We start from the raw sequence: 19,007 nt of genomic DNA on the forward strand, positions 1-19,007 counted from the left end.
GAACTCTTTGGAAGGTTTAGACAAAAAGGAAACGTCAAAAATTACCTGTGTTTATGTCTCCTTCGGTAGCTTGTTTGAACAATCCGTAAATTTCTAATAGATCATTGTCAGTTGGCTTACTTTTAAGGTTCTTGATATCGTCAGCAGCTTTTTGGAATCTCTGCAAAAAAAATATCAAATTTTATATGTTTATTTGAATCAAGGTACGAAAAACTGGATATCTTGGCCATATCCTGAGAGGAAAAAAATATGCAATCTCTTAACTAATTATCCAAGGAAATATTGAGGGCCAGGGAGGAGTAGGTCGCAAACAAATGTCGTGGTTATGAAATATAAAAAAAACTGGAAAGGCCTAGGTAAAATTCATGTCATCAGATTTCAGAGCAGTGTTAAGTAAAAATGTAGGCTCACAGATAAAAAAATAATAAAGTAGACATATAGAAGTGCGTGGATCAATCGAAGCTGAAGCAGTTAATAATTCATTTCATTCAAAATTCAAATTAGAAAAAATAAAAAAAAAACTAAATAAGTATATCATTAGGAACTTTATTTTCGAAAGAAATAATGTCCGTAGAGTCTCTGGAAATATCAGCAGAATGTTTGGAAACATCAGAAGAAACTTTTGAAATATCACAAGAAACTTTCCAACGATGAAAGCCATTTCGAAATCGACGAAATGGCAACAGTATGCTTGTCCCCAAATACACACGTTTCTGGCTCAAAACTCTTTTTCCAGGGCGTCCTTCAGCCTTGTACTAATTCAGCCTTTTTCTCCTCCAAATTTAATTGTCTATCTTCTAATTCCCGTTGTAAATCTGTCACTTTCAAATCACTAAGTCTCGTAGACATTTTTCACAGATTATTTAGTCTTCTAAGAGTAACATTAAAACACGATGAATTTATAGTCCAGCTCATTCTTCGAAATATTTCTGGAACTCTCGTGTCGTCAGGACAGTCGGAACTCCGAGAAGGTTTGATCAGAGGCGTAGCAAGGGCTGGCGTAATACTATGAAGTTAAAGTAGTATTTTATTGGAATTTGGATTAAAAAACAAAACTTATGTTTTTACTTAATTTTGAAGAAAATTGAAGCATCAAAAAGCATTAAAAGGACACGAAATTTAGTAAAATTGTAAGTAGATGAATTCAATAATGAATATAAAATAGGAATAGCAAAATTATTACGCAACTTGGCGCGAAATGCCGTAGATTAGACATGGAAAATCATCAAAGATAACATATTTAACACAAAAAAAAACAAGAAACATTTGTCTTACAGAAAGCTCTTCTTAAAGAATTATTTTGTACATTTCGTCTTGCGTAAAGGACAGAACATGATAAATATTACATTTTTTACTTTCATGGTAGAGTCAGAGAATATAAGACTTTTGTACGCTGCCTTGTGAGTGGTAAAATATGCGGATACGTTTTGTTTGCCCTTAGATTTAAGTTTGTATACACCTGCGCTTGCCTGATGATAGGCAATAACCTTTAAATCTCGATGACATGCGGGTGTTTAAGATTTCAAATACAAAAATCGACAAAAAAGATACGGTGTTAAAGTGTAGCAAGGAATGGAACACTGTTTCTGAAAGGCAAAGAATCAGGAATAGGAAATTGGAGTAAAGTGATAACAGGAAGAAAATATTGAGATGTATCAGGAAAAAAACATCAATTGTTGTGAATTTACAAAAAAATAAAGAATAATCTAACTTGATAAATTGGATAATAACATTTGTACCTTAATATAATAGCTATGTCAACATTCATAACACTACCAAAAAAACCAAATGCAAAAGAATGCCAAGACCACGGGATAATAAGTTTAATGAATCATACGCTCAAAATATTTTTAAAAATTATACACAACAAACTTGAGCAGGACATAAGTGACACACAATTTGGATTTAGAAATGCACTGGGAACGAGGGAAGCCCTGTTCGCTGTGAATGTACTTGTGCAAAGGTGCATGGATTTCTTGGATTACAACACAGCCTTCGATAAGGTCAGACATAACCGTCTTATCGAATTACTTGAAAAGAAAAACTTAGATATGAGAGATATTCAGGATCATTAGCGCTATCTATTATAATCAGATCGTTGTGTTAAAAGAAAACAACGTCTTTTCAAATGAAATACAGATTGAGAGGGGCATCAGGCAGGGCTGTGTCCTGTCTCATACTCGGTTCAATTTGTATTCAGAGGAAATAATCCAGGAAGCACTAGAAGAACTAACTATGGGAATAAAAGTAAATGGCCGACCAATCAATAATATACGGTTTGCCGACGACACTATTTTATTAGCGGAATGTCTTGAGGATTTACAACAAATGGTTGACAGAGTGGTAGAAGTCAGTGAAGAAAACGGACTGTCCCTAAACACAAAAAAGACACAATTTATGGTAATTACAAAAGCCCAACAGCGCCAAGAAAACATATAACAATACATGGAGAACAAATTAAAAAAGTTGAAAAATATAAATATCTGGGTACAATAATTAACGAAAATAATGAGTACACAGAAGAGATTAAGGCAAGAATAGGACAGGCAAGAAATTCTTTCAACAAACTGAAAAAAGTACTCTGCAGCAGGGACATTTCATTCAATTTCTTTAAAGATAAGACTTCTGATATGCTACGTGTTTTCCGTATTATTTTATGGGTTGTAGGCTTGGACATTAAAGAAAGATGTTTCGGACAGATTAGAAGCCTTCGAGTTATGGGTCTACAGAAGGATATTAAGAATAAGTTGGGTGGATAGAGTCACGAATGTCGAGGTGTTGAGAAGAATTTGAAACGATAAAGAGGTTTTAAATACAATTAAAGTCAGACAACTGCAATATCTGGGACATGTCATGAGAGGCGAGATCGGTCTCGAGAAAGACGCATCTCCTGGTTAAACGATTTAAGAGCTTGGTTTAACTGCACTTCTGCTGGCCTCTTTAGAGCAGCGGTATCGAAAGTGCGAATTGCCATGATGGTTACCAACCTTCTTAGAGGAGATGGCACATGAAGAAGAAGATAATAGCTAAATACGGATCTTTGGTTTGAGAGAGTTGTTTATATATTGGTACATCCTGTATACTATATTAACATATAATTTATAAACTGAAATATGGTTGAATGCTCGAATATATGAACTTTAATGAAATAAAAGGCAGATATCGAGAACAGTTTTTTATTAAATCTTGCCCTGAGCAAGATATCTGCCTTTTATTTGATTAAAGGTCTTATAATTAATATTTCTTCTTTGTCGACACTTCTTATAACTTCAGGAATGTCGAACAGTAAAATTTTCGATCTAAAAAATATTCCACGAGCTATAATGATCAGCTAAGGTATGAATATAGCCTAAAACCGGACCCAAAGCTAATTACAGGAAAATTTACCATTTTACATTTCCAATTCTATTGACAGCTTTTTTTATGAACTAATACCACTGTAATTACATTTACTTTTATTTGCCTTCATTTTATGTATGTGCACCTAATCGTTCATGTTAATATTCTTGTTTACACAGTTTACGTCATTTTATGGAAGTTTCTTATGGAGTTTTTTTCGTAGATTATTTTGTAATCAATGTTAATATGTTCAATTATGTTGTTGCTAGTAAAATGCAAACAAAAAGTGTTATTTTTTATTGGAGAATTTATTATAAATTTTGTTCCATTTTTAAATACTCTTTATATCGTATTAAAACAATTTTCTTGTGAAATTTCTCTGTAACCTACTTTATATCAATAGGAATTAGCCACAATTTTAATTGAAAATACGTTAATCTTGATTTTTCGATTTCTACTTTTTCAAAATACGAATTTAAAAGTTTTTAATTTCCAAGCAGTGGTGGAAGAAAAATAGAACAGGTATTAAATATTTTATTTAATAAAGTAATTGATGAAGGAAAGATTCCTCAAGAATGGTACAACTCCGAAATCATTTTACTATTCAAGAAAGTAGACAAAGCAAACATCGAGAATTACCGACCAATATCCTTGCTCTCACATCTGTATAAATTACTAACTAAAATCATAACCAACCGCCTAACACATAAGCTCGATTTCTATCAACCTATCGAGCAGGCTGGATTCAGAAAACATTTTAGTACCAGAGACCACTTGCACACCGTAAGAACAGTGATAGAAAAATGCACCGAGTATAATGTTCCAATTCATACGGCGTTCGTCGATTTCCATAAAGCATTCGATTCCATTGAATTATGGGCAGTGCTTGAATCTCTAGAAAATGCACGTATAGATTCAAGATACACTAACATAATTAAAAACATATATGAAAATGCTACCATGCAGATAAAGCTGGACGAAAGCACAAAAACTAATCCCATAAGACTACAACGGGGAGTAAGACAAGGAGACACCATCTCTCCCAAACTATTTACCCTTGCTCTAGAAGACACTTTTAAGAAACTAGAATGGAACAATAAGGGTATCAACGTCGACGGATCATACTTAAACCACTTGCGATTCGCAGATAACATAGTTTTAATAGCCGATAATATCCAAGAACTAAATGATATGTTACAACAATTAAATGCAGTTTCAGGAGCGGTAGGCTTAAAAATGAACTAAAGCAAAACAAAAATACTGAGCCGAGACCAGACAAATATAACAACACAAAATCATACCATAGAAAATGTTGAACATTATGTATATCTAGGTCATGTTATCAAACTAGGAAAACCAAATCAAGATGCTGAAATTAAAAGAAGAACACAACTGGCATGGGGCGCTTTCGGCAAATTAGCATATATCTTGAAAAACACCTCCACTCCTGTAAACTTAAAGAAAAATATGTATAACACATGCATACTATCAGTTTGTACTTACGGCTTGGAGACAGTAGCCCTTACCAAAAAATCTGCTAAAAAATTAGAAACAACGCAAAGAGCAATGGAACGAATCATGCTTGGAATATCACTAACAGACAAGATTAGAAACACCGAGATAAGACGTAGAACGAAGATTAGGGATATTGTGGAAGAAATTGCATGAATGAAATGGCGCTGGGCAGGTCACGTAGCCCGATATAATGACAACAGGTGGACACGGAGAATTCTAGAATGGAGATCAAGGACGACAACAAGAAGCATGGGAAGACCTCAAAAAAGATGGATAGATGACATAAGAACAGTGGCAGGCAAACAGTGGATTAGATTGGCGCAAGATAGAGAAAGATGGAAGCAAATGGTAGAGACCTACATTCAGGAGTGGATGGAAAATGGTTGACAAAGAAGAAGCAGAAATTAAAATATCAAAATAAGCGTATTTCCAATTCAAATTGTGGTTACTTCCTATTAAATACTGTAGATAAATTCCCTTCGTTTAGATTTTAGTTTTTATTTATTTATTTAGTTTTTTTTATTATTTTTTCTAATTTGAATTTTGAATGAAATGAATTATTAACTGCTTCAGCTTCGATTGATCCACGCACTTCCATATGTCTACTTTATTATTTTTTTCTCTGTGAGCCTACATTTTTACTTAACACTGCTCTAAAATCTAATAACACGAATTTTACCTAGTCCTTTCCGACAGTCTTTAAAACATATCATCTTCTTCTTGTAATGCACCTGTAGTGTGTTGGACCAGACGTCAATCTTTTGCGGCATGTGAAAGTTCTCCACTGTTATAGTATGGGGACTCTACTGACTCAGAAATCGTATTTAAATTATACTCTTCTTCATGTACCATGTCCTTTCAGAACGTTGGTTACCATCATAGCTATCTTAATTTTATTCACTACAACCCTAAATAGCATGCTTGTATCAACACCATACCAATCTCGCAAGTTCTTCAACCATGAGGTTCTTCTTCATCCTGGACTGCGTTTGCCTGCTATTTTTCCTTGCATGATATTTTGTAACAACCTATATTTGGGACCTCTCATTACATGTCCGAAATACTCCAGCTTTCTCTGCTTGATGCTTATTATGATCTCAGTAGTCTTGCTGAGACGTTCTAGTATTATGGAGTTTCGAATCTTCTCCACCCAGGAAACTTTTAAAATTCTTCTATAGCACCACATTGCGAACGCCTCAAAGCGATTTAGATCGATTTTATTCACAGTCCAGGACTCGACACCATAAAGTAAGACCGAGAACACGTAGCAGCGAAGTAGGCGGATCCTCAATTCCAATTTTAGGTCTCTGTTACATAACACCTTGGACTTCCTTCTAAAAGCCGCTCTAGCCTGCTCTATCCTAGATCTTATTTCGCCGTGACTTTCTGCGTTACAATTTAATTGTTGTCCAAGGTAAATGACTTTATCAACTTCCTCAAGTTTTATATTATTTACATAAATAGACGGTTTGATATGCTGTTGTTTACTTATTACGAGTATTTTGGTTTTTCGTATGTTCAGATCCAGACCTGCCTCCCTACAACTCTCAACGACACTATCAAGTAGTGTTTGCAGATCTTCTTGACTATTATAGAAGCCAGGAGTACTGTATCGTCCGCATATCACAAATTATTGATGACTTCACCGTTCACAAGTATTCCTTCTTGTTTTTCAGAATGCCAAATTATAATACCAAAAGATTATCTTTCGAATAAAAGCAATTTCATGTCAATTTAAAAAATCATCTTTGTTTTATTCCATTTGAAAGTTCTACACCTCTAAAAAAACACCCTTTATATGAATATGTACTTACCTCGTCTAAAGACATTTTCTGAAACAAAAAAGAAAATATTTCAATAATTTTGATATAATTAGTCGGTAAGAAGAATAAAATTAATAAATTAACAACAATTCGATCGATTAAAGACGATTAGAAGTGTTCTAAATACATCAACGCAATCTAACATGAATATTTCAAATATTTTTGTACGGTAGACTGATATATTCAGTTACCTTGAACAAAAAAACGTTAAAAAATAACAATTTTGCATATTTCGGCTTGTACCCTTTTAGAAATTACTTCTTTAAATGTTAATTGTTGATAATGTGTAGTCGGTTTCATACATAATTTAGAATATTTGTTATAATTAGTGGTGTTGGTAGATTCCATTAGTTTTTTTGTGTTCCATTTCCGCCAATTTTTCTTGATACTTTTTATTCACATGTCAAAATTGTAATTCAACTTTTTTGGAACATTTTCGCCAATTTATCCACCAAATTAAGTCTCATATTTTAAATTCTTGTGTTAAAAACATCTTTCTACAACAGGGAAGTAAGTTTTCCCGTAAATAATTCAGGTACCTATACATCATCATCATCATTCTGGCTTTACAACGAAAGATACAAAGAAGCATCTTTCTGTAGCTGTAGATCCAGAGTACGGATAGGTAACAAACTCTCAGAATCTTTCGAAATAAGCAATGGCCTGAAACAAGGAGAATTACTGACAGTAAATGGACCAAAATTACTACTAGCATACGCAGATGACATTGACATTGTGGGAAACACTGTCACCAATGTGAAGGAGACTTTTAATAAATTGGAGGTAGAGGCAAAGAAAACTGGTTTAAGGGTAAACGAAGAGAAAACCAAATACATGTGCATCAACAGACAAAAGGGACGAGATAGAATAGGGCATATAACTTTGAAAGAGTGGAGAGTTTTAAATATCTCGAAGCAACAATCACTGCAGATAACAATATCGCGGAAGAGATTAAAGGAAGAATTCAGGCAGCAAACAGATGTATGTACAGCCTCCACAATACTATTAAATCTAAAAGCCTAACATGAACATCAAAGATTAGAATATATAAAACGGTGATTAGACCGGTGCTCATGTATGGGTGTGAGACGTGGACCCTGACCAAAGAAAATGAAAGAAAACTTAAATGTTTTGAGAGGAAAATCCTCAGAAGAATCTCTGGGCCTTATCACGACATTAATAGCAACCAATACCGAATGAGAACAAATGCTGAGGTCAAGCAGATGTATAGAGCGAGCGATATAGTCCAAGAGATTAAATCCCAACGTCTTAGATGGGCTGGCCATGTCCATAGACTCCCTAATAACCGCCTTGCCAAATTAATATGGGAGGAAGCCCCCACAGGAAGAAGACCCTTAGGATGTCCACGAATGCGATGGAGAGACAGTTGTAGTGCTAAGAGAAGAAGAAGATCTTTCTGTAGGCTTCATTGTTTTCTTTTGTTGCAATCTTGCATTCATCGTCAAACCAATGATTTTTACGGGCACAAATTTCTGTTCGTATTTCATCTTTTGCTGCTGCTTCAATGTCTTCCTTTATTCTGGCCCAGTAGGAGTCTATACTCTGTTTGAAAACGATTGATAGCAAAAATTATTTGAAATTATGTCTCAAATGTTGTAGATATTTTATTAAACCAGTAGATTTATAGAAGATTTGAATGATGATCTAGAAAAAGAAACAGTTTGTATCAAACTTGCGGGCATCTTTAATTTTTCTATATAATATTATCCCCCTAACTGCTCTTATTCAACGTCATCTTTTCCGCCATTACGCCTGATACTCGTGTGACGTGTGACCTTGAAAAGAGTCAAAAATGAGTATGAACTAAAGCTTAGCGATTTTGACGTTTTTCTATACCAAATGACAGGTCGTGCTTCCACCAAATAGTCTGTTCAATTGCAAATTTAAATTTAACTGATAAAAAAATTTGTACCAGTAGATTTATTGATGTACACATTAGAATGCCGAAATAAACTACAATCCTTATTTTCATCGTATAGTTTCAAAATTTATAATGTACCGGTCATTTTTCTGTTACAATAATAACAAAAACATCGTCGAAAACACCGATTGTTAATGAGTCGGGGTCACCGAAAGTGACCCTACCGCGATATCAACAAAAACCGTAATATTGATATTACTCCGAGAGCCATAAAAATTCTTATGTAAATCTAAACCAAAATGTACAAAAGATCAAGCAAGGTGCTTATAAGAAGCTGAAACAATCGGTAGTTATATTGACCGGTCAAAAACACGTGTTTGAAATAACTGTAATCTAAGACAATGGCCCTGAATGGATGGTAGACTATACAAATGTTACTACAGTTTTGAAGAAGACACGTAAACACACAGAAATATCATTAAAAATAGATTTATTTTTTGTCAAGATATTCTACATGCAAGTCAGTGCGTTTTAGTCCACATATAATTCAATGTTTGGAGCAGATTTAACGAAAATATTGTTCCTTCGATGGTAGTACCTACTATTCCTATTGATGCTCCTTGATTCTAATAAAAAAAATTTGATAAGTGCTATATATTGCTTATCTAACCCCATTTCTTGTAATAATGAGAGTAATGTGGTGTTGTAAACTCGTAATCTATGAAGGATGCATATACAGTCCATTCGCAAACATATACACAACAGTATACATCGCACAAAGACAGCCATAGGACGATAGTCGGTGATTGGTTCACCTATTGGCAGTTGTAAGTTTTGGTCCCACTTACTGAGGGATCGAAAATGTCAGTGCAGAAGACAGTATACGATATGTACCAACAAAGTAAGTACCAATTTCTTCAGTCTGAATTTGATAATAAACCAGAAGGTACTATTAATCAATACTTTCTGTAAATGTATGTTGTAAAAAAAGATTGATAAAAGTAGTTTGAAGGAAATTTGTGCTAAATACATTGATTGATATAGAGTCGAATTTTCTTGCGAGTTTTTTAATTTGAAATAATTTATAGTTTTATAAAAACCAAGTAATTTTCTTAACATTGAAGTAGTTAGAACAGTACAATTTATTCTGTACTTTTATCTGTTTTTTTTTAGTAAAACATCTTATTCTGTAAGTAATGAATTAAGAAATAAAGAAGTTGTATTTAATGGCAAAACATTTGTTAGCATTTAACGACAAGAATTAAAAGAATTCTTCCCGTTAAAGAACTGGGAAAGAGTTCTTCTTCTTCTTCTTAGCCTTCTGTCGTCCATGTTTGGACATAAGCCTCTCCCAACTCCTTCCATCGGTCTCTATCCTGAGCAACATATTTGTGCTGGCTATTCTTTTAATGTCATAAACCCATCTCATCTGTGGTCTTCCTCTTGGTCGTTTACTTTCGTAAGGTCTCCAATGTTGTATTGTAGTATTCCAACGTTGGTCTTTTTGTCTAGCAGTGTGGCCCGCGAAGCTCCATTTAAGTTTGGCAATTTTTGTTGTTATGTCCTCGACTTTTGTTTTGCATCTTACCCAGTCGGAAAGAGTTTAAGTGTGAGAAAGAATTGGGAAGAATCTCAGTTCTTCCCAATTCTTTTTGGGAAGAATTGAATTGGGAATTAAAAGATTTTTTAAAGAATTGGGAATTAAAAAGGAATTGGACAATAATAGAAGGGCATTAATTGGGCGCACCAGTATTTGCTGCTTTAAGAGACAAGTTCCTTCGTAAATATATGGAAAATCTTAATAGTGTGCATCTCAGACGACAAAACGTGGATTTGTTTAAAGGAAAATATAACAATTTTCTGGCAACACAACAGTGTTAAAAGTGTACGTAAACCAGAAGGGTATGATGGTAAACGGTTTATAATTGTTCACGCTGGTTCTTCGAAATGATTTTTTATTGTAGCTGTAGCGTTAAAGTACCCGATTATCATGGAGAAAAGAACAATGACATTTTCACTAAATGGATGTGAACAATGAATTCCCAATTTAGAAGAGTCAACATTAACTGTAATGGACAATGCTCCATATCAGTGTTCTTTTAAAAAAGCAACCTTCCACTCGTCTTTTCTCTTATCAAATAAATCAGACGTAATCAATTCATTCTACTCTACATCAGGTCTATTTATCCCCATGTGTTCCTCACCAAGACCAGTAAGATCTCTAGTGAAAAGGCCCTAATTCGGAGAATTGAGCACTGCCAAGTCAAATCTAAGGAGGGAGATGCTTCAACACCTGGTATCAGGCTACTACCAGGTTTCAATAGCCCTTCTGCCGCATACAGGACTCTGCCAGAAGTGACCATCTATTCGCTACATTTTCTTAAGACAAGAAGGGACCAGAAACAAACAATGTTTTTATACGGTACTACTCTCATACATGTTGATCCATCTTGTTAAGAACTTATATTCCTCTCTTGATCCTTTTGTCATAAAGGACAAAAACAGTTCGTAAATGTGAAAAATTGTGAACCATAATTGAACACAGAGATTTTTAGACTTTCCTATTAAATTCTTCAAGAATTAATTCTAGATATGTTTTTATATCTAATAGCCTTGCGACGGTCTTGTAGGATCCTTGTCGCATTAAAGTATATAATTGGAGATCCGTATACTGCTATTTTGCAGTGAGTGTTTGATTGTCCACTGCTCTATGTGGTCGAACGTTTTCTAGAAGCTACCTCCTTTCCTTCGAACACTTTTATTCTAGTTAAAGCTTTTGTTTTCCTCCGCTGTTTGATTCATTACAGACTCGAGGGCACTGATGATGATATTTTCTGCATTTTTTACCATTTTTTGTAATTTTATCAAGGTGTCCTACATTATACAAGTATAGCCTTATCTTCACCTTCTTCTCGTATTTTTAGGCTTTTTCAGGTATGGGCTCGTGGTTCCAGTCTGTCTTTTATCAAGTTTTTCTAATGTTTTCTAGCTTTTGTCACTAATTTCATTTCCCTGACAATTTTCCTTTTTCTTTTCTTACATTCTGTATTTTATCTATTAAATTCTTTCTTCATAGGTAACTTCTCTCGTTTCCTGTAAATTACCATATCCAAAACTTGCCTTTTTAGTCTCTCTAGTTTCAATATCGACTATAAACATACTTTTTTTATAATTTCTAACAGTTTATATTAAATTTGTAATGAAATCAAAGTACAATGTTTAATTTTAGAAATCATGTAAATTAATTAAAGTTATCCGTAAAAAACCATGAACTGATTTAATTAGTTCTGAGAAGTTATAATAAAAAATTAATATAAACATTATAATGTTTACTGTTAACATTGTTAATAAATATCCCTTCCAAACAAGCCGTTTATGACTGAGTTTTTATAAAAGAATTGTTCTGAGGATGTTTTGATAAGTTTTATATAAAATTTTTAAAGATACAAATTTATTTCAATTCTTCTCTTAAATTTTGTAGTCATTTTTATCAACAAATGATATAAGTACGTAATCTCTACAGGTACAAAATATTTACAATTTCTAAAAAGGAGAGGGTCAATTTATAAGCCCTCAACTTTCTTAGAAAGGATTAAAATTTCCAAGTGGCAGAACGTGTTTTGCAAATTGTGAATCATTTTAGTTAAGATTAACAGGTTGTGTTTGTAAAGTTCTGTGATTATAGCAAGCAGAATTGTTAATTATATAATACAAATATAATATAATAAATACAAGTCCTTTTCTATACAACCGCAGCGAGCTCTTTCGTTTTGGTATTAAGTATCAGTTGGTGCTGATCAGTAGGTGGATAAAAAGTTGCACCGTTCATTAAAAAATATTTAAAAGCTGCCTTTACTACTGCATCGCCAAAAAGATGAGTACGATACAATAAGATCTACAGAATCTTTGAAGTTGGCGTCAATTTCATCGTCGTCCTCTGGATGTGCAAAGCCCAGTTCGGGAGAAAGACGTAAATCTGTTAGAGCAACTAAACCGAAAAAATTTCCGCCCGTTTCAAAAGTTTAATGTCTTAAGTTAATGCTTGACATGGTCAGTTGTTTACTAAAAGGTAATGCGTAGATATACAGATTTTCAGTCTAAATTTCTATGGAAAAAGAAACATGGAGGTATTACTAAGCACACTGCCGATGTCATATTTGTGATGGAAAGAAAGAAGAAAATACAGAGATATCAGAGAGAAATCAAATATCTTTAGTTAATTATCTGTATTAGATTTCATCAAACATTTAAAGAGAAAGTTTTGTTCTCCGTCCAGTCGTTAATGTCAGGTAGAGTCCGAATTAATGAATGTCAATTGTCCTTAGACATATTTTGTGAGCTGGAAACATGCAAAAATTATCCCTCAACTTAAACCAAGGCAAGACGGAAGAAGACTAGACAGCTCTAGGCCAATATCTCTAAAAAATCTCTGAAATCTCTGAAAAAATCATCTATAAAATGCTTACCAAACATGCAGAAAGAAGCACAATCATACAAGAAGACCAATTTGAATTCAGAAGAGGAAGAAACTGTGAACTTTGATTAGTAAGAATTAGATAGAGCAAAGAATCGTGAAAGGAAAAAGGGTGATAGGATGCCTAAACCCGATGCAATGGTCAAAAGAACTATCAAATCAAAGAAAGCATTTCCTCTTTAACTCCATCTTTAAAAGTATAGGGCTCTATGGATGCGAAACATGGCAACTTACTAAATCCCTTGAGCGACGCCTACTTGCATTGGAAATGGACTTCTGGAGAAGATCAGCTAGAAAATCAAGGCCTGATAGAATACAAAATGACCATATCAGAAATATAATGGGAGTCAAGTCAACCATCATTGACGAAATTCAAAGGAGACAAGAAAGAAGGAAGAGAGGAAGGCCAAAACAATCCTTGCTGGGCGGCATTCAGAAGGCAATGTCGGAAAGAAACCTTCACCCTGGCGAATGGAATGACCGACGTAGCTGGAAACTGGGAACCGGAAGGCGGAGAACGCTATAAAAAAACCGGGAAAAAAAAACAAAAAAAAATTAGTAAGAATTGCCAGTGACATAAAATTCGCTTCAATAGGATCCAAAAAACAGGAATAGCCATTCTCGGCATAACACAGTTTGGAAAAAGCCCTTATCTACAAGATGGGCAGAGCTAGATTACCTCATGATTTGGTCAATATATGTGACGCATATTTGACTAACAAAACAAGTTTCAGCTGACCAAAAGATGTCCAGGATGTAACGAGTTCAGGAAGGGATGCCTCAGGGCAGCATCCGAAGAATGATCGAGAGAGTAAGTAGAAGACTACTTAAGAAGAATTTTGGACTACACGGAGGAATGGAAAATAAAAATCAATACTCAAGAAGACTCAATTTATCATCTTTACGCAGCAAAGTCAAGTACCTTAGAGTTGACCTCGACAGAAGATTAAATTTAATCAAATATGCAAGATAAGAAAAAAGTATCAATGGCAAAGAGACTAATTCAATTTTTAATTGTCAGGACCAGCCCTCTATCACAGGAAGAGAAAATTCAATTATACCAGACTTACGTTAGAGCTGTCATGTTATATGGAGTCCCATTATGTAGTTCAACGGCAGAGTCCAACTGAAAGAATCTAAAAAGAATAGAAACAGCGTGCAACAGACTAAGGCCAGCGGTTTGACCGAAGCGTTTATCGAGGCGGTTTTCTAGACCAGTGACACATGTAACGATTTAACCGAAGCTATTTTCCACTTACTTCAACTTAGTTTAACCAGTTTGTTTAATCAAGACGAGAGTTTTCAGAAAGAAATAGAAATATTTCACTTTCAAAGTTATTGTGATTTATTGAAATGGGTGAAAAAAAAGAAGAAGAAGAAGAAGTATTGATGTTGTTCTGTACTACCGCTAAAAAAGAAGAAGGAAAACTCGGAGGATGCGGATACCTCCAATTATTCAATGAAGAAAAGATAAAGGGCAGTTCAATAATTTGTTCTTTGAGTTGTGGGGTCATGAGGAGCAATTTTTTAATTTTACTGCTGTCGTCATCTCTTCAGCAGCAAACATGTCGCAAATTTCCTTTCAGCATTGTTTTTTGATAATTCTATCACTGTATTCTGATGTTCTCATGTCCCACAAAGCGGGACGCTTTTCTACCTTCCCAATCAATTTAGCAACAGAAAACCTATACGTATGGCACGGGTAATGCAATAAAACGCAACTACTACTAGTCAGGCTGTTTTGAAAAACGAGCCGGGGAGTCGCCCAACCATCAACCGACTCGGTTTCCCGAGTCGGTTGATTTTACCCGATTGATTTTACTTTAGGTAAACGCTTCGCTCAAAACCGCCGCCTGTGTCATGGCACTAAAAGATTTACATCACAAGACCGAATTTCAAATGCATGAATCCAAGAAAGGCTCCAGGACACACCACTGAGGAAGGTGAGCAAGAACAGAACAAGATACTTCTTCCAACAAACCACAAGAAAACTCCTTAGAACCAGAACATCCTCAACAGAAATCAAATACAGAGGATGCACCGAGAAAAACCAAGTGATTGACCATCTAATCAGGATCTAGCCAGGTGGTTGCTGAAGGGAGAAAAGCAGGGAAGTAGATACGGTACCAAAAATAGTATTTAGAGAAAAATATTTCATTCAGCCCAGGGGATTCATTGAGCCCCATGCTCTTCAATTTAATCATGGATGAAATCATCAAAAGCGTTAACAAATGAAGAGGATACAGAATGGGAAACAAAGAAATAAAAATACTTTGTTACGCAGACAACGCAATATTGATAGCTCAAGATGAAGATAGTCTGCAAAGACCGGTCCACAGATTTAACATAAGAGCAATAGAATTTAATATGGCAATCTCATCTAAGAAAACTAAAACAAGAGTAGTCAGTAAAGAATGAACCAGATGTAAAATAGAAATTGATGGCATCAGTATTAAACAAGTAATGGAAATAAAATACCTGTGAATTACACTGTATAGCTATGGAGACCTGGACAAAAAAGTGAGAGATCAAGTACAAGAAGCAAATAGAATGGCAGGATGTATGGCGAAACAGACACATTAACACTAAGATGAAGTCAAGAATTTATAAAGTCAGTATAGGACCAATAATGACATATGCCTCAGAAACAAGACCCGAGACAGCCACAACGCAAAGGCTACTGGAAACGGCAGAGATGAGAGTACTGACATGAAATACGCTGAGAGATCGAAAGAGAAGTGAAGACATTAGAAGAATATATAACGTGTATATATATATATATATATATATATATATATATATATATATTAGGGATTCTACAGTATTCACTGCCTTCCCTCGCTCAACCGTTTCCATCTCTCTCTGTTGTTCCATTCTCCATCGTTTAGTCCTCTCTTACTCATGGCGTCGTCTACTTCGTTCCTCCAGGATTTTCGGGGTCGTCCTCTTTTCCTCCTTCCTATGGGGCTCCATTCGGTTATTCTTTTTATCCATCTGCTGTCGCTAGCTCTTCTTACATGTCCATACCACTTTAGTCTTTTTTGTTCTATATATGTTAGTATGTCTGTTTCTATTGATGTTCTTTGCTTTATTTCGTCATTACTTCTCCTATCCATTCTTGTTACTCTGCAGCATCTTCGCAGGCATTCCATCTCTGTTGCTATTATCTTACTGCTGTTTTTCTTGTTTATGATCCAATTTTCGGCCCCATATGTCATAATACTTCGCACTAATGTTTTATAAATCTGCGTTTTTGTCTTCATATTTAGGTGTCTATCCCACCATACTGAGTTAAGTTGTCGGATTGCTGTTCTTGTTTGTCCTAATCTTTGTGTAATTTCTTCCTCTGTTGTTGCCTTTTTCGTGATTATAAACCCCAGGTATTTGAATTTATCCTTTCCTTTGATTGTTACGTTGTCATCAATCTGTAGATCTTCTATGTCTTCTTCACTTGTAGATAGGTACTCTGTTTTCGCCAGGTTAATATCTAGGCCAGCCTTGGTATATTCTTCTTGTAGTTTCTTCATCATGTAGCTGAGGTCGTCTTGGTCTTGTGCAATCACTACTTGATCGTCTGCAAAACTTAACGTATATAGGTATTCGTTCCGTACCGGTACTCCCATGCCTTCGCATTTTCTTTTCCATGTAGTCAAGGCTTTCTCTAAGTATATTTTGAATAGGGTTGGAGATGTGGAACAACCCTGCAGGAGCCCTTTTGTTGTGGTGAAGTCTCCTATGATTCTTGTTCCCATTTTAATGGACACTTTATTTTCTTTATACAGAGCTTTTGTAGCTTCTATGAGTTCCGTCTGTATTTCTAATTTGTACATTGCCTCCCATAGTTCTGACCTTGGTACAGAGTCATACGCCTTTCTCAGATCCACAAATGCCAAGTGTATATCTCTATTTTTTGCTTTTTTCTTTTCCAACAGTTGTTCCAGTGTGTATATGTGGTCTATGCATGATCTTCCTGCCGTGAAGCCTGCCTGATCCTCCCCGATTTTGCCTTTTATCGCTTGCTCTATCTTTTCTCGCAGTATCTTCCCATATAATCTTCGTATTGATGATATTACGCTTATTCCTCTGTAGTTTTCGCATCGTTTTCTATCTCCTTTCTTAAATATAGATGTCATATATGCCGCCGTCCATTCCTTTGGGAGCTGTTCTCCATTTATGGCTTTCTGAAATATCCATTGTATCATCCGGTGTAATTTTTTTGATCAATATTTTATAAGCTCAGGTGAGATGCCTCCAGGTCCCGGTGCTTTCTTATATATATATATATATATATATATATATATATATATATATATATATATATATATATATATATATATATATATATATATATATATATATATATATATATAACGTACAGTGTATAAATGAATGGACACAAAATAGAAAAAAAGAATGGATTAACCACATAAGCAGAATGGGGGAGACCCGTGTCGTCAAAATAGCAAGAGATAAGTCACCAATCGGCAAAACAAGTATCGGACGACCAGGCAAAAGATTAAGTGAAGACCTTCCATAGAGGTATTAATCCGCCAATGGACAAGCAGAATTGCTTATAAAGAGGAAGAAGCAGAAGAAGAAAAAGACGTCCAGGAGTCCAGAAACACAGAAAACCAGATATTTTACCAGAAGATGATGCGGTCCCACAAAGTAAAGGAAATATTTTGTAAATATCTGTTACAATGTATAATATTATTTATCAGGGCGATAAATGTTTTTATTTTTATTTTTGTTTTTATATGTTTTGTAATGTTCAAACACTTAGTTCCAAGCACCTTGCAAAAATGACAGGTTTTTATATGGAAATGGGAATATGATGTAAGACAGCTAAACATTTACAAACATAGATATAAAAGTAACATTAAATTTCTCGTAAAAACCATTATATATGTCAAGATAATAATAAAAAAGTACATTATCAGTGCAAATATTTATTCCAATACCAAATATTGGTAAGATTTCAGACGAAACAACATTTTAATAACAGTTTAATGATTACATAAGCTGGCTACAGCAAATAACACGTACGATTTATTTATACAGAACTTGTAACTGATAAAAATATTCATTATCAGAAATGAATATAATCCACCGACTGTATCGAGTAACTAACATGATATTGTTTTTAAAATAACCAAAAACTGCTCCTACAATCTCTGTATTTACTACAATTTTGCCAAAAACGTGGATAAAGATCAGAGGGAATCAAATTGGACAAATCGGAAGAATGCAGTATTTCAGTGTGATTTTTTGAGCCATTGAGATGTATTTTATCTCAAACTAAACCTAACAATGAACAAGAAAGAATAAAGAATTGTATTTATAAAATACCTTATGAATGCGATTATTTTTATTTAGGTGAAACATCAAGACTAATAAATGTTAGAATAAGTAAACATCAATCTTAAAATATAGAGAAATTGATAGATCTCAAACGTGTAAATACGCATGTGAAAATGAACATAGGTTTCATAGAAAGATTTAAGTATAGTCCTAAAAGAAACAGGTGGTAAAAAGAGAAAACCAAAGAAGCGGTTCTAATTATGCTAAATGAGACCTGTTCGTCACCGATGTGCAGAAATTTCCTGATATATTCTGATCTCTATTCCATAAATGTTTGAACAAACTCCCTGCATTCACTCTTTGCATTTTCACTGTGGTAGACAAGATTTCTTCGTTCCTTCCCTTATTTTCATAATTATTTACAGATAACTTCAGTTATCGATCCGAAAAATATCAAATATTGAAAAGTCTCATTAAAGAAACTAATTATATATGATTATGAAATATCAATGGTATAAAATATTCACAAAAAACTTTTCAGAAGTATAAAATACACATTAAGTAATTTCGGATTTTATTTTTTAAAGAAACCTATCAATCATTTCACTAAATAAAATATTACTCATAAACGTTATCGTCTCACTTTTATCGATTACATGTAAAATCAAGGATA

General features: G+C 34.3%; 1 protein-coding gene across 1 annotated transcript in view; it reads right to left on the minus strand.

The window, feature by feature from the left end:
- LOC140451520 (acyl-CoA-binding protein homolog) overlaps positions 1–19,007 on the minus strand; it is a 32,651-nt gene that overhangs the window by 270 nt on the left and 13,374 nt on the right. Inside the window, exons 2-3 of the mRNA XM_072545375.1 lie at positions 6,669–6,686; positions 46–160 (exon numbers count right to left, since the gene is read on the minus strand). Of these exons, the coding sequence (XP_072401476.1) occupies positions 46–160; positions 6,669–6,683 (130 nt within the window). The 5' untranslated portion in view covers positions 6,684–6,686. The remainder of the gene's footprint in view (positions 1–45; positions 161–6,668; positions 6,687–19,007) is intronic.

Source organism: Diabrotica undecimpunctata, chromosome 9 (assembly GCF_040954645.1).
Source record: "Diabrotica undecimpunctata isolate CICGRU chromosome 9, icDiaUnde3, whole genome shotgun sequence".
NCBI classification, from domain to species: domain Eukaryota; kingdom Metazoa; phylum Arthropoda; class Insecta; order Coleoptera; family Chrysomelidae; genus Diabrotica; species Diabrotica undecimpunctata.